The following is a 17,315-nucleotide window of genomic DNA, read 5'->3' on the forward strand; positions in this document are numbered from 1 at the left end:
GAATGCACTTTTTTATGTATAGTTTTTATTGTCACAAACCTGAAGACAAACATTCTTTTTCTGGTTCCTCTGAGAATTGCAACATGCTGAAAGCACTTGTGGTTTCATCCATTTCACTATCAGTATCCTCTCCGGCTTCGCAGGAATGCTCTCCATTGCCTATGTCAGAAAAAAAATATTGTCATAATTTTTATCAACTCTTGAGTCCAAGCTGTCAAACTGTTTTCTTTACAGAAAATTGCCTTTTTTCGGGAATCCTAAATAGCACTAAGCCAGCTGTTTTTTAGGTAGTCCGGGTACCTCCTCGGCAGGAGACACACAGTGTAACAAGAACTCTTTCAAGTGGGGTCTGTCATGGACGTAACTACCTTCAAATAACCAGTGAGAGTATCTGAGTAGCACGTGTGCTTACTATGCAAGTAATGGTGTAGTTACATAAAAATGGTTGCAGGATAGGGCTGTGGGCCACAGATTCAACTGTGGGTCTATGCAAATTAGATGAACACAGATCCATGCTCATAGACTCATTCTGACTTTATAAGTAGTAATCAAATGTATCAAGTTATAAACACCATATTGATTAACTTTCCTCTATCATCTCAAGTCAAAGCGTTCCATAATGTTTTGTGCTTTTCACGTGGGCTGTAAACCAAAGACTATTCACCTCTATGGCCATGTTGGAAATGGCAAAAATTGAAAATACTGAAAACATTATGGAACAAGCATTGACAATACAAATCATGTTGGCTTTCGTGTACTGGAAATTCGAGACAAAGTGTGATAGCTTTACAGTGACCTATGGGTCGGCCCTGGATGGGTGGAATGCTGAGAGGGGAGGGTGGGCTATGCTATGGAACTGTGTAACTGTATGTACATTACTACGGTCCCAGCACAAGGAGGTTAATATGTGCAACTGCTACATGATGTATTTTCTTACCATGCAGAGAATGTTTTCAGCTGACACTGTGGTACGTTTTTTGTTTATTGTCTGAAAATGATAAATACAGTTTTTTTAAAAAGGGTGCTAACTAGATTATAAATGTTTTTTTTATTTTTTTTAAAAGAATAGACTGTAGTATCTTTTATAAACAATGTAGAAAAATGGTAGACAAAGTGTGCAATATTTTCTGTAAAGCTACATTTGCAGAAATAGCTCATGAAGAGTATGTCCAGAAATATTTGAAGTTAGGTGAGACTTTAGATATTTCTTGTATTTTTCCATTGCAGAAAACAATTTCACATTTTACAGGTAATTTATTTACAAGTAAGTCTTCAAGTTTTTCTGTATTTGGTTCAATTAGCAAGAAGTTTAGTAAAATATCCGTATTTATGTCCATTGATTGTAAGGTGTCGCTTTCAAGCTGTCTCGTTGTAATTGTTAAGCTTGTTGCTTGTCTGTTTTCTAGTCCTACAATTTCGATTTGTAGAGTTTCTGGTGGTGCCGCTGTCACCTGTGGATTACAATGAAAAATAAATATAAGAAAGTGTTACTATGTAAATTGTGGTCATGGTAGGTGCACAGCATACACAGTATTTGTGGTTGGATACCTTTAGACGACTGATTCTTGTAGTATTTAATATGTTTTCTCCATTAAATTGGGAGACTGTAACATTTGACATTAGCACATAATCTCCCAGTGAGAAATCTGCATGTGCGGCTTCTCTCCATAATGAAACTTTAATGGAATCTGTTGCGTCTTGTATTTTAATTGTTTTGACTTCTGTTGGTTGTCCATTGATATGTACCACACGTGTGGGGCGGATCTGAAAGGAAGCAAACTATTAATTACATGTTGACTTTTGGTAATGAATACCATATGCAAATGCATTGAATAGTGTTGTATGAGTTACATTTACCTCTTGAACAGTTCCAGCAACACTTAGAAGAGTTCTGATGGGTGAAATCTTTGCTGTTTTGAGTGGTGAAGTTGGTAGGGGTGGAGGGCCTAATAGTTGCTCAGCTTGGTATTGCAGATTAGTTGGTATTCTTAGTGGTGTTACTCTGCTTACCTTAGTTCGTTTTGTGATAACAATGGTGTTTATGTTTAGAATGAAATTCGTAATGAGAAGGCCATAGGATGGTTTGGTGTGATTGTATATCTCTTCATTGTAGCACGTCGCTTTTATTGCAGCTGTTGTGTCTGCAAGTGCCAGATGATAGAGTACTTTACTTTCGCCTTTAGCATTTGTATAATTTGTTTTCTTGAGCACTTTATGACGTTGACTTTAACTTGCACTTGATTTGGATTATTTTGACTTTCTGTAGCATCAAGCAGACTCAGCAAGGACAGCATCTGTAAGTGACAAAAGCAGCATTATTTTGGGATTTCTTTTTTTTCAAAATGAGTGTTGTAAGAGGTTTTTTGTATGTGTTGTAAATTTGGACTGCATGTAGATAATTAGACAATGCATTGTTTATTGCGCAGTTTTGGTTTGGAAGTCTGGAATGTGTTAATGTTAGGTTACTGGTATCCACAATGGTTCAGGTTACAGTATTATGATTCAAGAGTGCCAAAGTGTGGAAGTGATGTGTGTGTATGGACATGGTATAATATGGATTGGCAGCCAGTTATATATTACTGTATAATTTGTGTAAATAAATAATATTACACAGAGGATCGTGATTTCATTGCTTCAGGTGTTTGTTTCCTAATGTCAATGTTAAAGTCACCAATGAGGGTATATTAGGTAATTGTGTGCTGAAGTGTTACATGTTATAAGGTTGCTAGTAATGTTTGGACAGGTATTTTTGGTGGGGGATATAGAGGTAGGTTTAAAGGTTTTTGTGTTGGTAGTTGAAGATAAAATATGTCAATGTTGTTCTGTGATGGGTTTAAATATGATATTATAGTGAGAGATATTCATTGGATAGTGTTTTGTTGTTGGACTTTGTCAATAAAGTAGTGTTGTGTGTTGGTATTTGACAAGTAATTGTTATGGTTGCAATCTTGGAACATTAATAGTAAGTGTGCATTGAGCAAACGTGTTTTGAGGACAATTAGTAATGCATTTGTGTTATATTGTCTGTGTAGGATTGGACTAAATTGTGTATAGAAGCGGACTTAGTTATTATAGGTGCTTTTCTCTCATTTATGCCATTTCAATTATACCATGTGGGTGAATCAGAATAGCGTGTACATATACATTTTAATGTTCGCTTGCTATATTCTGTATACAACATAGTCTAAATGGTGATTTTTTTGTATTGCTTAAGTACTGTTTATAAGGTATTGCTATGCTTCACACAACACAGACCCCTTGCACTTTGATGCAAGATTGTCTGCTTTGGTGCATGGCAGCCAAAAGAGCGCCAGCGCAAGGGAGAGCAGAAAAGTGCCACACCTTAGTAGATATGGTGCTGTTCTGCTCTCTCCCTTATACACAGCACAGCAACTTTATTTACTGTGTTTCATGAGTTCTACGTAAACCTGGGCCTATATGTGGCAGTGAATATTTTTTGCTGGTTGAATGGTGGCTGTCTGATGATGGGTGATTTTAATATAAGAGAGAAAAAAATGGCCTCTGAAAATGCTTGAACACAGTATCATTTGCACGGTGGACAATTTCTGCTGTACCAGAGTGTTTCAAGAGGCCACTCTTATATAGAAGGTAGACCGCAGGGCCTAGGTATATTCCATGAGTTCATTTCATTGCCGAATTTTGGGCGTCCACTGATCTCAATGTATCGGGCGATCTGTTCAATATGTCCAACTGTAGCATTAACAAAAGAATGACAATGGTACAATGATGGCAGCACTGAGCTGAGTGACAGTGATTGGGATAAGGACCTCATGAACACTAAAATCGTCTCCAGTAAGCCCAATCTTGCCTTTCACAATTTAAATTTCTGCACGGAGTGTACTTCAGGCAAGTGTTTCTTCATAAGATATTCATGTCCTGTTTAGGCATATGCCCCCGTTGGGCATTTGACAAAGCTGAGTTTATCTATTTGATATGGTCAAGTAGTGGAGTTATTTTGGGAATAAGTGGTGACCCAGTTAAAAATAGTGGTGGGAAAGTTAATTGCCTCAACCTTAAAACACTATATTCTAGTATTGTACCCAAAGAAAATATACTATAAATTTGCAACATTTGCCTTGTAGTCAGCAGAAAGAAGAGTAATGAACACTGGATTCAAGATAAGGGACCAAGCATCGATGCCTCAAAAGAATTTTGAATGAATGGACAATTGCTGAAGAGAACCGTATATGTGTGGAGTTTGTACTGTTGAGAAGCTTGATGAGGATTTGGGAAGCAGGAAAGAGTTTATGAGAAAGGTGTTGAATTATAAAACCCTGTAATCTAAGATCAGGTTATATTAGGGTATATACTGTTTTCTATGCATGAAATTTAGGAATATGTTCAACATGAAAACCTTATTGTGGCACTGCAGAAATTGTGAGATAATTCTGTGCCCTGCTGGGAAACATTGTGATGAAAAGATCTGCTTCCATTGGTATTTCCTGACCTTAATATTTATTTTATATTATTATGTATGTATGAATGAATGAATGAATGAATGAAAGAATATTTATAGAGCGCGTGGTTACCCGGAGGCATCCCAGCGCTGGCAGGCACTCAGCAAAAAACAAAAGAATTACTGAAAAAGAAAGGTTTTCACCAATTTTCTGAACGTAAGATGATCTGGTTCAGAGCGTAGATGTAGTGGAATACTGTTCCACAATTTAGCCCTGTTATATAAAAACATTTGGCCGCCACTGCAAGCACGTTTGATCTTTGGTACAGCAATTAAGGCTTTGCTCCCTGACCTAAGATTACGATTAGGGACATATCGTTGGTTCCGAATACGGATCAGGGGCGGGCCCCTTCCTGCCAAGGATTTATGGATAATACAGAGTGCTTTAAATTGTACTCTTTGCTGCACAGGAAGCCAATGAAGAATATCAAGGGCCGGCTTAGCCGAGGACCGTTTAGGGATGTTCATCAGCATACGAGCTGCACAGTTCTGTACAATTTGGAGTCTTTTAATTTTAGCCATTAAAAAATCACGTTAGCATAATCCAGCCGTGACAATACAATAGATTGTACAAGTAAACGTCTTGCCGGAAAAGGCAACAATGGCAGTACCTTTCTGAATCTCCTGAGCAGTCCGAAACAATTCGCTGCTACTTTGCGTGATTGCACCTTAAAATCCAAGTTACTATCCATCCAAACTCCTAGACTCTTGACGCAGCTCTTTGGGACTGGCGGAGCACCCAAGCAGCTGGGCCACAGATGGTGAATATCAGAGGGAGCCGATTTCCCGAAGAGCATTAGCTCGGTTTTAGACCCATTCAACTTCAGGAAAGAGCTGCTCATCCAATCAAAGACCACCTGAAGGCAAGCTGCAAGATTAGGGTCTGAGTGATCTGGCTGCTTCAACGAGACGATCAATTGAGTATCGTCGGCATAAGAGACCACCTGTATCCCAAAAGGGAGGATGACCTCTGCCAGCGAACTCATATAAACATTAAACATCGTGGGGCTCAGGGAAGATCCCTGAGGCACCCCACAGGTCAACGGAATAGCCTTTGATGACCAGTCTCCTTCAAATACCGAAAAAACCCTATCTTGCAGAAATGACTGAAGCCACCTAAGAGCCAGCCCTGTCACTCCGGCAGCCCTTAATCTATGACCCATAAGAAGATGATTGACAGTGTCGAAGGCTGCACTGAGGTCCAAAAGGATAAGCGCAGCGCAGCCTCCACTGTCAAGAGTTTTCCTAATATCTTCTGTCGCCGCCAGTATAGCTGTTACTGTTCCCTGTTGGGGTCTAAAACCAGTCTGGGTAACATGCAGCCGATAGTTATTTTCCAAAAAAGTAGATAAAATCCTGTTAATGTATTTCTCCGCTAATTTACTGACCCCTGGCAACAGGGAAATAGGGCGAAAGTTTCCCCAGTTCCCTCGGTCAAGATTAGGTTTTTTTAGGAGGGCCTTGACTCTCTCATGTTTCCATTGAGCAGGCACCATCCCGGTTGAAAGCGACGAATTTATGCAGTCCAATATGACCGGTGACACTGCCTCAGCTGCTTTTTTTGTTTTTGTTTTTTTGAAACCGTTTATTGCAATCTCAAATAGTTACAGGTATGGGCCTACAACCGTCTGGCCGGCCGCTAGAGTAGCAGAAGCATATGACATATATACAGAAATATCTCTTGGCGGTGCAAAAAGGTAAATCAGGGGATATCAGTAGTGCAGGCCACATAACTCCAACCCCACAATACGGTTTCCTTTTGTCAAAACACAACAACACAAAAAACCACACCCGCAAGGCAACCCGCAATCCCAAGTGACAGCACGCGCTCCTTAAGTGGGGGACCCCAACCAATCGCCAAACTCTGAAGAGGGGGAATGAGAAACCTCAGCTGCTTTTTGAAGAATACTGGGGGGAGCAGCGTCCAGAGGAGAGCCTGATTTAAGCTCTTTCACTAGTCTTTGCAAAGTCTGGAGGTCCAATGGGGGAAATTCCTCCAGTAGTGGAGCGGGGGGCAAGAGATCAACTCTGCCACTTACTCCCTCCATTTGTGGACTATCAGCCAGTGAAAAAGAGTCATAAATACTCCGAACTTTTTCTGCAAAAAAGTCCGCGATTTGGATACACCGCTGTTGAGATTATTTGCAATTTTAAATATCTCCCCGAGGGGAATTTGCAGAAAGAATCTTTCCCTGATAGTAGAGTGCTTGGGCGGATTTAAATTCCTTCTTATATATTTTAATAGCTTCGCGATATTTGAATTTACTCGTTACTGAAAAATCCTTCCTCCAAAGTCTCTCCTGTTTTTTACAGGTTTGCTTAAACTGGCGTAGATTTTGAGAGTACCATAGGTTTTGTTTTGCTCCCACTTTTTCTGATATTTTGACTTTCGGAAGAACAGAATTAAGCGCCCGCTCTATCCACTTGTTGACATTTTCATTAGCCACAGTGGGATTGAAATGAGACAGAGGGATTGTGTCATTCAATTTACTAATGAAATTGTCTAGTGGAAGATTTGTCCACTGCCGTGTAATTTTTGTCGTTCGCGCAATTCGTATGTTTATCTTAGCTAACTTAAAACTGAAAGGAAGAAGAAAATGATCCGACCAAGGAATAGGGACCGCTTCTTCTACCCACATCTGGTCTATGTTGGTAAATATAGGGTCAAGCATATGACCTTTGACATGAGTTGGACTATTTCCTTTCAATAAAAGTTGAAACATAGCCAGTTCTTCAACTAATTCTTGGGTGGAAGCTGAAGACTAATCGTCGAAATGTACGTTAAAATCACCCAAAATTGTAAAATTGGAGGTTGAAGCGGCAAGATTTGCCGCCATTTCCGGTAAATCTTTCTTAAAGTCTCCGAGCGGGCCGGGCGGACGGTATACAAGAAGCCCTGAAAAAGTGAATGTAGGTGCTAAATCAATCACAAAAGAAATACTTTCGCAATCGGGGAGTGGGTTGGCTATAACTCTACAAACCAAATTAGTTTTTATATATTATGGCTAAGCCTCCACCTCGCAACAGCAATCAAGCCTTTGAATAGCATAGTTTGAGGGGAGAGCTTGGACAACATCAAAATCCAGGTCATCACTTAGCCAAGTTTCGGTTAAGAATAAAACATCCGGGCTCCTCTCTTCGAGGAGCAGATGGATCTCTGTTGAATGTTTGGGCAAGGAGCGGCAATTAAGTAGCAACATATCAAACTTTTTATCCCTGCGCGAATCCCATGAGATGGGAAAAGAGTCTTGCAAATAGAATTTACACTGAGGGCATTGATAGCTGAAATCTGGCAGTAAAGCATGAGCAGATTTACTGGGTACCTCTTTCCTCATTGCATGCAACTGTGCTGCATCAAAAATGATCCTTTGTTTGTCAGCAACTGCATGGTTTCCTGCCCCTGGCCCCTGATACTCATAAAGCACATGAATATCGAAAGGCGTCTGGGCACTGAAGCTTACATCATTCCTTCAGAGTTTAAACTATAATGTTTTGAGTTTCCTCGTAATTTCCAGCTGAGTAAGAAGTTATCTAAGCTCCAGTGGTAGAGTATTTGATGCAGTAGCCACTAAGAGGTCAAAAGCCCTACTACCCTGAAGGGATTTACAAATCTCTGGTACCTTAAAATGTTTTCCGTGAGAGCACAAAGTCCTGGTAGGCATGTACCTAGAAAAACCTGATTGATGAACAAGAACCTCTATCATGGAGGATTTTAAAACAAATGCATAGGCATTCAATAGTGTGCACGTACCCAGAGGTTGCCAGCTCCTGCTAGGAAGACAAGATACAGAGTTTTTTCAGGAAGAAAAGATAAGATATACCTTAAAATGCCAAGGTGGAAAAATCAGGCAGCAAACACCTTAACAACCTGTGTATATAAATTATGCAGTGGATATGCTAAATGGACCTGCACATCGTATAGTTCCAGCCGTAATACAATCAATTGTTATTCGCAATGGTATTTGGTGCTAGCACCAAGCCACATACTCATCCACCAAGAGTAATATTCATCTCAAGGAAACAAAGAAAAAATCCCCAAGATGTTAAACATATACAAAAAAGGCAATGCTGCACACCCCAAACATAACCTGCACCCCTTGAGACAGTCTGTTTCCTGGGTGTGGTCCAAATACGTAAAATGTTCATATGAAATACACAATGAGTTTCCAATCTTGATGTCACAGGAAATGTTATGTTTATTCTTTGTTAATCATATGAGTGTCCAGTTTACACAACGCAGCCGACGCGCGTTTCGCCCAACGGGCTTTCTCAAGGCTGCATACAAATGAAAGACAAAGAAAAAAGAAAAAGAAAAAAACAACGTGTCTAATTTACTGTATTTACAGATACATACACACTATTTTTTCAGCTGTGTTATGCCTTACAATCTAATGTAAAACAGATCCATAGATGAACATACAATTTGAAGGGATGGAGTTCCCCAAGAGATAGAAAGTAAAGGTACCTTAAAATGTTTTCCGTGAGAGCACAAAGTCCTGGTAGGCATGTACCTAGAAAAACCTGTTTGATGAACAAGAACCTCTATCATGGAGGATTTTAAAACAAATGCATAGGCATTCAATAGTGTGCACGTACCCAGAGGTTGCCAGCTCCTGCTAGGAAGACAAGATACAGAGTTTTTTCAGGAAGAAAAGATAAATATACCTTAAAATGCCAAGGTGGAAAAATCAGGCAGCAAACACCTTAACAACCTGTGTTCTGAAGGGCAGCTAAACATTAAACACTGCCTCCAGTGTCGGCAACCAACCCAAACACTAGATGAAGGGAGGACTGCCCAGTACCATTACCTTCTTGCTTCTGAGTTTAGCTGCAGGCCTTTTCTAGACATCCAGTAAGCCACTATCCCCAAGGCCCAGTTGAACACCTTTTGGGCCATATTAGTGTTTCCATTCAACCTAAGAATCAACAAATTACCGTAGGCATAACACATACAAGAAAGATGGAACATTCCAAAGAGGTTAGAAAGGGAAGCCATATACAGGTTAAATAAAGTAGAATTCAATGAGGGGCACAGAGAAACTACACAAATACTTTAGTGGCAGATGACGTGAATCTGGTAACAGTCCATTAAAAAGGGACACATCCATCCCAGTGCTTGTTCTCCGGCTCCAACCTCCTTTAACCTCCATAGCAACGAGCAACGACACACAGTGGCAGAAGCCCACTGAGAAATCCAAGAGAATCAGAGCAGGCACACTTCCTTGATTACAACTCACCTGTAGATCAAATTGTGGGCTACCAATGCCACTTCCCGCTGTGCTATGCCCTAAACCCTATTTGAACAGAGGCAAGGATGGAGTTGTTAGCAATAAGCTTTGACAACTGGAGGTTCACTTCTTTTTCAGCATGACTGGCAAAAGAGCAACAAGAGATGGGATGATAACTGCTTAAAACTGGGGCATCACAAGAAGGCTTTCTCAAGAAAGGAACAGTGCAAGACCTCATCCAATCAGGGGACGGACGACAAGTTCACCAAGTTACACAGAACTGGTGCCACTGAAGCTGTTATCATATGTAAATTATGAGTAGGACAAGGATCTTCTGCAGAGCCCAATATTTTATTAATTTCATAGTAAAATATTTGAATTTCAGTGAAGAGGGAGTATTATCCAAACTCAAAGCATTGAGATCAAAAATGGATACTTGGGAAGGAATGGATGGGTAAATGGAAACTATTTTGTCCCAAAAGAAAGAAGTTTGAGAGTAGGTAAGACAAACTGTTGTGTACTAACTGGTTTGGGGAGTTTTTTTAACCAATCGAAACATTTTACCAGAGGCATTGGTAATAGTTAGCAGCCGAGTAGCATAGTGTTGAGAGCGAGCCAGCCTAATTTCCTTTTCAAATTATTACAAAACGGCTGGATATTGAGCTTTAGTCTCTGGCTGATAGCCATGGTGCCATGACCTTTAAAGACATTTTCATGCAGGTTTAGATGCAGCTAATGCAAGATTATACCACAGGACTGAAGGTGATTTGTGCAGAAACCCAGAAATTAAATTTTGTATTATCAGTTGGAAAATTGTAATTTAAGTGTGTTCTTTGTTGGGAAAGATGTGAGTCCTTCTCAAGTAATACGCCTGAAACTCTGGACTACTGGGAACCAAGTACCTATTGTAGGCTTTGACTCTCTCGACGTAATGAGGCAGATCAGTCAAGTCATAATCAGAGGAGGGGGTAAGGGCTAGTACCTCCGACAGCAGACAAGACAATAACACCTCATCAACCACTGTCCAGACAATGTTGTTACTTGTAAAAAGTAAAATACTTTATTATACACACACCACTGAATACTATGCACTAATTTACAAATATATACATGATGACGTGGAAATACCTACGCTGACACTCTCCTAGCAATTCACACCCCTTGCGAACCCTGGCATCTATAACCATACTACCCTACACATTTACTAGCCTCAATATAATGGGGCTTATTTATCAAAAGGCAGGCTCCTACTGGCTTTGTCGGGGTGTCAACATATCAATCAAATCTGAAATATATCATAAAAAAACTGCAACACCATTAAAACCCCACGTAAGCTGGCACCCTCTTACAGTGAGATTCATTAGGGCATTTACTGATTCACTCTTAACTTTGTCATTATATATAAAACATTCCAATGACCTCCATTTATACACGTAATGATTCAGTGTTAACTTTGTAATAGTCAAGAAACCCATCAACAGGAGGATCCCTATACTGTAGAGCCTTTGAACTAGGGCCCAAGCTTCAGGAGTGCTTGGAGTTGTATTAACTGCCTCCATAGGCCACTATTGATCCAACCTGAGAGACTTAGTGCAACCTTTTTTTAATGGTCACTGGTGGAGGGCTATGCACTTCTGGCAACCTGAAGAGCACTTTAAAAAGAAGTTGGTAGTGCCCCTGCCCTTCCTGGGGAACACACGTCTTGGTTTATTGATCTGTACGTAGGGTATTCTTTGATGCAGCTGTTTTTTCTTTTACATTTTGCTTCACGCCACAGCTCTCTTTGTTTTCAGGAATGGGTGCCCCGGTCCCTCCTATGGGGCACCCGGGACCCAATTTTCAAAGTAGCTGAATGGGAGACCAAACCTGTGCACCCCAACATGGCTCCTCACCTAGAAGTCGCTGCTTGGATGCTGTTGTGGGAGCTGACAATCCTCTTTTTTCCAGCATGGGGATACAGCTGATTCAGCTCTCCTGCAAAAGAGTGCCAGTACGTGCATCACCCTGGAATAGCCTCATGGGAGACCCATTTTTGGCGCTGTGACTCCCCAGGCCTAATGTCAATACTCCCAGGTCTCTGGCCCTTTCCGGAAGCTTGGAGAATTAGAGCAGGAAGGTGCCTTTTTTTGTTTCTGTTTGTCTTCTTGTGTTCCTGCTCAGTCCCTGAGGAGATGGGGTTTCTGGGGACAATTCTTAATCCAAAGGGGGGGGAAGCGCACATGAGCTTCTCCAAGCCATTATTCTGCTGCTTTGACCTCCAGGAAGGTGGGGGCTCCAATGGACTGTAGAAGCCCAATAATGTGGAACGCCACATGTGTCTGACTCTACCTGCCCCATGGGAGACCAAACTTCTCTCTTGGTTTTCTTGAGCTCTGTAACACTGTTTTAAATGGGGGAGATTTTGTTTTGCTTCAGGTGGCAGGCTCTAGCTTCGGTTAGCATCGCTCTGGCCTCTAAAAGGTTATATTTCTTTGGGGGTCTGCTCTTTCTGCATTTTAGCTCTGTTAGCTTCAGCTTGGGGGTTGTTTCATGTGGCACCTTAGAGCCCTCAAGGCAGACTATCCCCCCAGCACTTTTCCATCCCTTAGCCTGCTTCACCTCTTGCTGGGAATTAATGTTAAAGCAGATGTTGGGGGCAGCATCTGATGATCTCTTTCCTGTCCCTCAGAAGGTGTAAGGGGGCCGGCTCCACTTGCCCTGGAGAGATAAATCCACAGAGTCCAGTCCAGTCTAAGTTCAGGGAGCTCGAACACCCCAGACAGGGGTTCGATCTTTTTCAGGGTCATAAGAAATCGATTTTATCGCTTTCTCTCTCATTTGCACTCTCATGTATAGACGTTTTTCAGTAGTGGTGGATACATCCCAGATGCACCTCTACCCAATGCAGGGATAATACATCATCATACCACCTCTGTCCCAACCCTCTTGCACAGCATTTTGAACATTTGAACATTTGAAGTGATCTGCTGAAAGATCTCTCCGACAGCATGGATCTCTTTGACAGCCTTAAAGCATGCCTCTAAATACCACAGCTGCCTGCCCGTTTACCTCCAAAGGAGAGGCCCTCCTGTGATTGGATCCAGAGGCCACGTCTTCTCCTATTTGTTCACCTTGGGATGAGCCTTCCCAAGCCTATGTTTTAGCACATGCAGATTTAATCCCCATCGTTTCCTTTCCTAGGAGCAATTCCAATCATTGGCAAATGACACTATACTTTTGGAAGGCCGCTGATCATCTGGCTGGCCAGCAGAGTAAAAAGCTTGGCCCTGCAGGAGGAACAAAAACCTGCAATCTAATTAAGAGCAAAATTAAAAATCTTCAAATGCCAGGAAAAATGCAGATTTGGCAAAAGCAACATAGAATCTGCACCCACAGGATCCATGGTTAGTTTAACACTGGTACCTCATCTGAGTCTCTAGACCTAATTATGACGAAACTACATTTTGGTGCATATTTCCTCCATGATGTATAATTTTCAGTGAAGCACTACAGACTTACAGTTCTCAATAAGGCCTACATTAGGCCTACATTAAGTCAGTACCAATCCCGGAATGGCCCCTCCTCTGACAAGCTACCTGGGTGCAGATACTGGGCTGAGCCGACGACAGACTGACTTGCGCAACTCACACACGTTTACAAAAGCTTCCCTTTGGCGCACCATTGGTGTGGTCATGCAGGCGTTCATTAAGTACCCACCTGCGGCCTCACACATTCTCATATAGTCTACCAACAAGTACACCACAGGGTAACCACTATCTTTCAAATAGCCACCACAACTGTAATCAGCCACTAAAGTCATAACATTGAACACAAAACAACTGAATAAAACACCCACTTCTCTTGTCATTCACAGACTAGGAAACAGGTTCCCTACACATGCTCTTAAATAAAGTCTAAGCTAGGGTAAAATGTAAGTGTGCAAAGTGCGATAATTAAATCAGTGTACCTACAGGTACAGAATATATTGATTCAATTTTTTCTCTCTCTTTTGTTTATGAAAAATACATTAAAACAGTTTTTAAAAAGTAGCAGCAATGTAGTGACTTATGAAAAACAACCCTAGTGTAGTGATTTATGAAAACCAAACCTTCAGAGTTTTGCATAATGATGACTGAGCTGTACCTGTATTTTATGCTATGTAGTTATTTTGAGTTATGTTTGGTTGCAGCAGTTTCAATGTAAATTATAAAATGGGTCTTGAAAGTTAATATTTTAGTGTATTTGTGTTGTAGATGCAGTATTTGTCATTATTGTTTTGTTGATGATTCAGGTTAATATATATGCTCCATGTGAAAGGCGGGGGTTTTACAAAGTAAATGTCAATTCTGTGATGTGCTCATTTTGTGGAAGAATGAAAATACTGGAAGAACAGCAGTGTCGCAAAGATTATTTAAATCATCATTAACATCTCTATTACACAAGCCAAAGAATAATACATTTACTGTAGGTGTAATGGTAAATCATTATATTGACTGTTTTGTTGATTAACAGTGGAATTCTAATATTTGTAGAGGTCATCTCCAGGGTTCATTATGATAGGTGCATGATGTTTAATCCAAGTACAGGTTTGAAAACCTGCGTAAGAATTGAAAATATAAAATGTGGTACATATACTTTTCCTTTTTATTTTGTTGAAAATGTTCAGCCTGTATACTTAATGGTTTTTATTGGGTGCATTCTAGTTTCCCTAGATGTATTAAATGATATTATTTTATACAAGTAGATATAAAAAGAACAATTATGAATTGTTAACTATGATATGACTCACTACAAACCTTTGTTGTTGATGTGTACTTTGTATTAATTGCTCTGTAAAAAATAGATAATAAGAGATATTAAGATTGCTATTGTAAAACTCTTTTTAATATTTAGTAATGGCTATAAAGATACTTTAAATGGTATTACCATAATATTACGTATTTGTAGTATATTAAATGACAGAATATTGGATTTGGGCTGATATGGTACTTTAATGATGCACGTAACTGTGGAAAATAGTGTACAATGCAATGAGGCAAAACAACATCAATACAAAAAGTAATATATGCAATGTTACTGAAGTTAGTAAACGTATTTAACATAAATACAGTATAAATAAGTTAGGCCCTCATTATCAGTGGCCTGGAACTTTCTGTTATTCCCTCATCCAAGAAATTACTGTTAGCAGGGGTCCTAATAATTCAGAGGACAGAGAATAACAGAGGAGAGTACATGGGTTTGGGGAATAACATGTGGGAATCCGTGTCTCCACGCCGATTTCTGCATGTTTCCCCCCTTTATTTCACATGGATATTTCAGATGCTATTTCACACTGAGATTTTGACTCAATTTAGCAGCTAAAATTTCTTTGTGGAGCACCACAGCTGATAATATCAATGGGTTGGTAATTCACATTACCGGGCCCATTAGATTTATTGGACTAATTCTATGAGAGTCTTTGCGTATTGGGAATGCTATGCTTTTATTATAATGACTTATAAAGTACTAAAAGTTAATTGTGGTTTAAATAGATGGATTTTCATTCACCCTTTGTTGCTGTGAAAACTGTTGTTTTGAGAAGTTCCTTCAGCATTAATTGCACTTGAATCTGAAAGAAAAGCAAAATATGGGACTGAGTTAGTTTAATAATAATATTTTTAAAGTAATTATGTGACATATTACGAATCAGAAATGCTATCTTCTATCTGCATTGTTTGGTTAGCTACATTTTTTGTATTTTAATTGCTTGCATATACTTTTATAGCATGAAGGAATAATTGCATTAGTTCTAAGGATTGCATAAAAGTTACACAGTGTTCTTTTTCCTGCTGGATATTACCATTGTATCAAACACAACAAGATGGTGGACGGATTGCTGAAATATTTTAAACCCCCGAAACCGGTCCCAGGATGCTTGTTTCCGGTCCAGGGAAGACTTGGCTTGGCAGTTCGGCCTGGACTGTTCCCATGGGGAGCAGAGTCAAGACTGATTTGCATATGGCTGGGTCTGAATAGGGGTGGCATGGTGAGTGTTAGAGTCGGGGATCTCTGGTTGGCGCAAGGTTGCCCTTGTGTCAAGCAGGAACCCTCTCCTCCACATCATGGACGCACCAATCTGTGACACCAGGAACCAGGGAGAATCGGTCGGAAAATTGTCCCAGCAAGTGGCGGCAGTCTTCCTGTTGTTCGGGCGTCAGGGTGGGTGAGAGGTTAACTCCATCCACTGACCCATCTTTCTCAGAGGCCACTAAGAGGTCAGGAAGAGGCTCGGTCTCCTCTTCCATTCCATCATCAGTGGCCAGCAGCATGCCCACTTCGGTCCTCTCTAAGTGGGGCTTAAGGCGGTTAACATGTAGGACCCTCAAAGGGTTCCTGGGAGTCTGCATGTCCACCAAGTAGGTGATAGGACTTTTGCGCTCCGCAACCTCAAATGGACCTGTCCACTTATCCTGAAGTGCACACGGCTCCACTGGGGCCAAGACCCACACCTTTTGTCCAGGTTGAAGCTCTACCAGAGTGGCATTCCGGTCGTACCACCGCTTCATCTCCTCCTGGCTGGCTTCCAGATTTGCCTCAGCAAGTTGCCTGAAACGCCGAGTCTGGTTTCGGAAGGCCAGCATGTAACTATATACATTCTGGGGAGGTTTCCTGGGAGATTGCTCCCAGCCTTCCTTCACCAAACTCAGAGGTCCTCTTACCGGGTGACCATACAGAAGCTCAAAGGGGCTGAACCCTAGAGACTTCTGTGGCACCTCTCGGTAAGCGAAGAGCAGGCATGGCAAGAGGACGTCCCACTTACGCCTCATTGGACCGTCCAGGCCCATGATCATGCCTTTGAGGGTTCGGTTGAATCTCTCAACCAACCCATTTCCTTGGGGATGGTAAGGAGTGGTGAACTTGTAAGTTACCCCACACTCCTTCCACAGGGATTTCATATATGTGGATATGAAATTGGTCCCCCTGTCGCTCACCACCTCTAGAGGGAATCCCACTCGGGAGAAAATCCCCATCAGTGCCCGTCCCACCACGGGGGCCGTCACTGTCCTCAGAGGGATGGCTTCAGGGTACCGGGTGGCATGGTCCACCAAGACCAGGATGAACCTGTTGCCCAGGGCTGTCTTGGGGTCCAGAGGCCCCACAATGTCAATACCCACTCGTTGGAATGGCGTACCGACCACAGGGAAAGGTTGCAGAGGAGCCTTGTGCTTCCCTCCGCTCTTACCACTTGCCTGGCAAGTCTGACAGGTTCTGCAGTAGGAATCGGAATTCTTGTGCATTTGGGGCCAGTAAAAGTGGGTGACAAGCCTGTCATAGGTCTTGTCCATCCCCAAATGTCCTGCTAAAGGCACATCGTGAGCCAGCCCCAGTAGGAAGGTTCTGAACTTCTGGGGTACCACCAGCACACGGGCTGACCCAGGTTCAGCAGCCTTAGGCTCGGAATACAGGAGGTCACTCTCCCAGTACACGTAGTGTGTTTTGGCCTGAACACCATTGGCCTGGTCTGCAGCCTGTTGCCGCATACCTACGAGAGAAGGGCATTCTTTCTGCTCCCTGCAGAATTCCTCCCTGGAGGGACCTCCTTCTTGCTGCCAATGGGTCAGCTCAGGCAGATCTCCCAGTTCGGCAATCTG

The 17,315-nt window shown here is 41.5% G+C and overlaps 1 protein-coding gene across 6 annotated transcripts in view; it reads right to left on the minus strand.

Moving 5' to 3' along the window:
- The window catches only part of RIGI (RNA sensor RIG-I), a 506,425-nt gene that overhangs the window by 343,583 nt on the left and 145,527 nt on the right, over positions 1 to 17,315 (minus strand). For all 6 annotated transcript variants that reach the window (XR_014970743.1, XR_014970727.1, XM_085634941.1 and 3 more), the window contains one exon: positions 40 to 159. Coding sequence is in view for 4 of the 6 variants with exons in the window: in XM_085634941.1 (XP_085491067.1) it covers positions 40 to 159 (120 nt within the window). In the remaining 2 variants the exon portion in view is untranslated. The remainder of the gene's footprint in view (positions 1 to 39; positions 160 to 17,315) is intronic.

This window comes from Triturus cristatus, chromosome 2_1 (assembly GCF_964204655.1).
Source record: "Triturus cristatus chromosome 2_1, aTriCri1.1, whole genome shotgun sequence".
Lineage (NCBI taxonomy): Eukaryota > Metazoa > Chordata > Amphibia > Caudata > Salamandridae > Triturus > Triturus cristatus.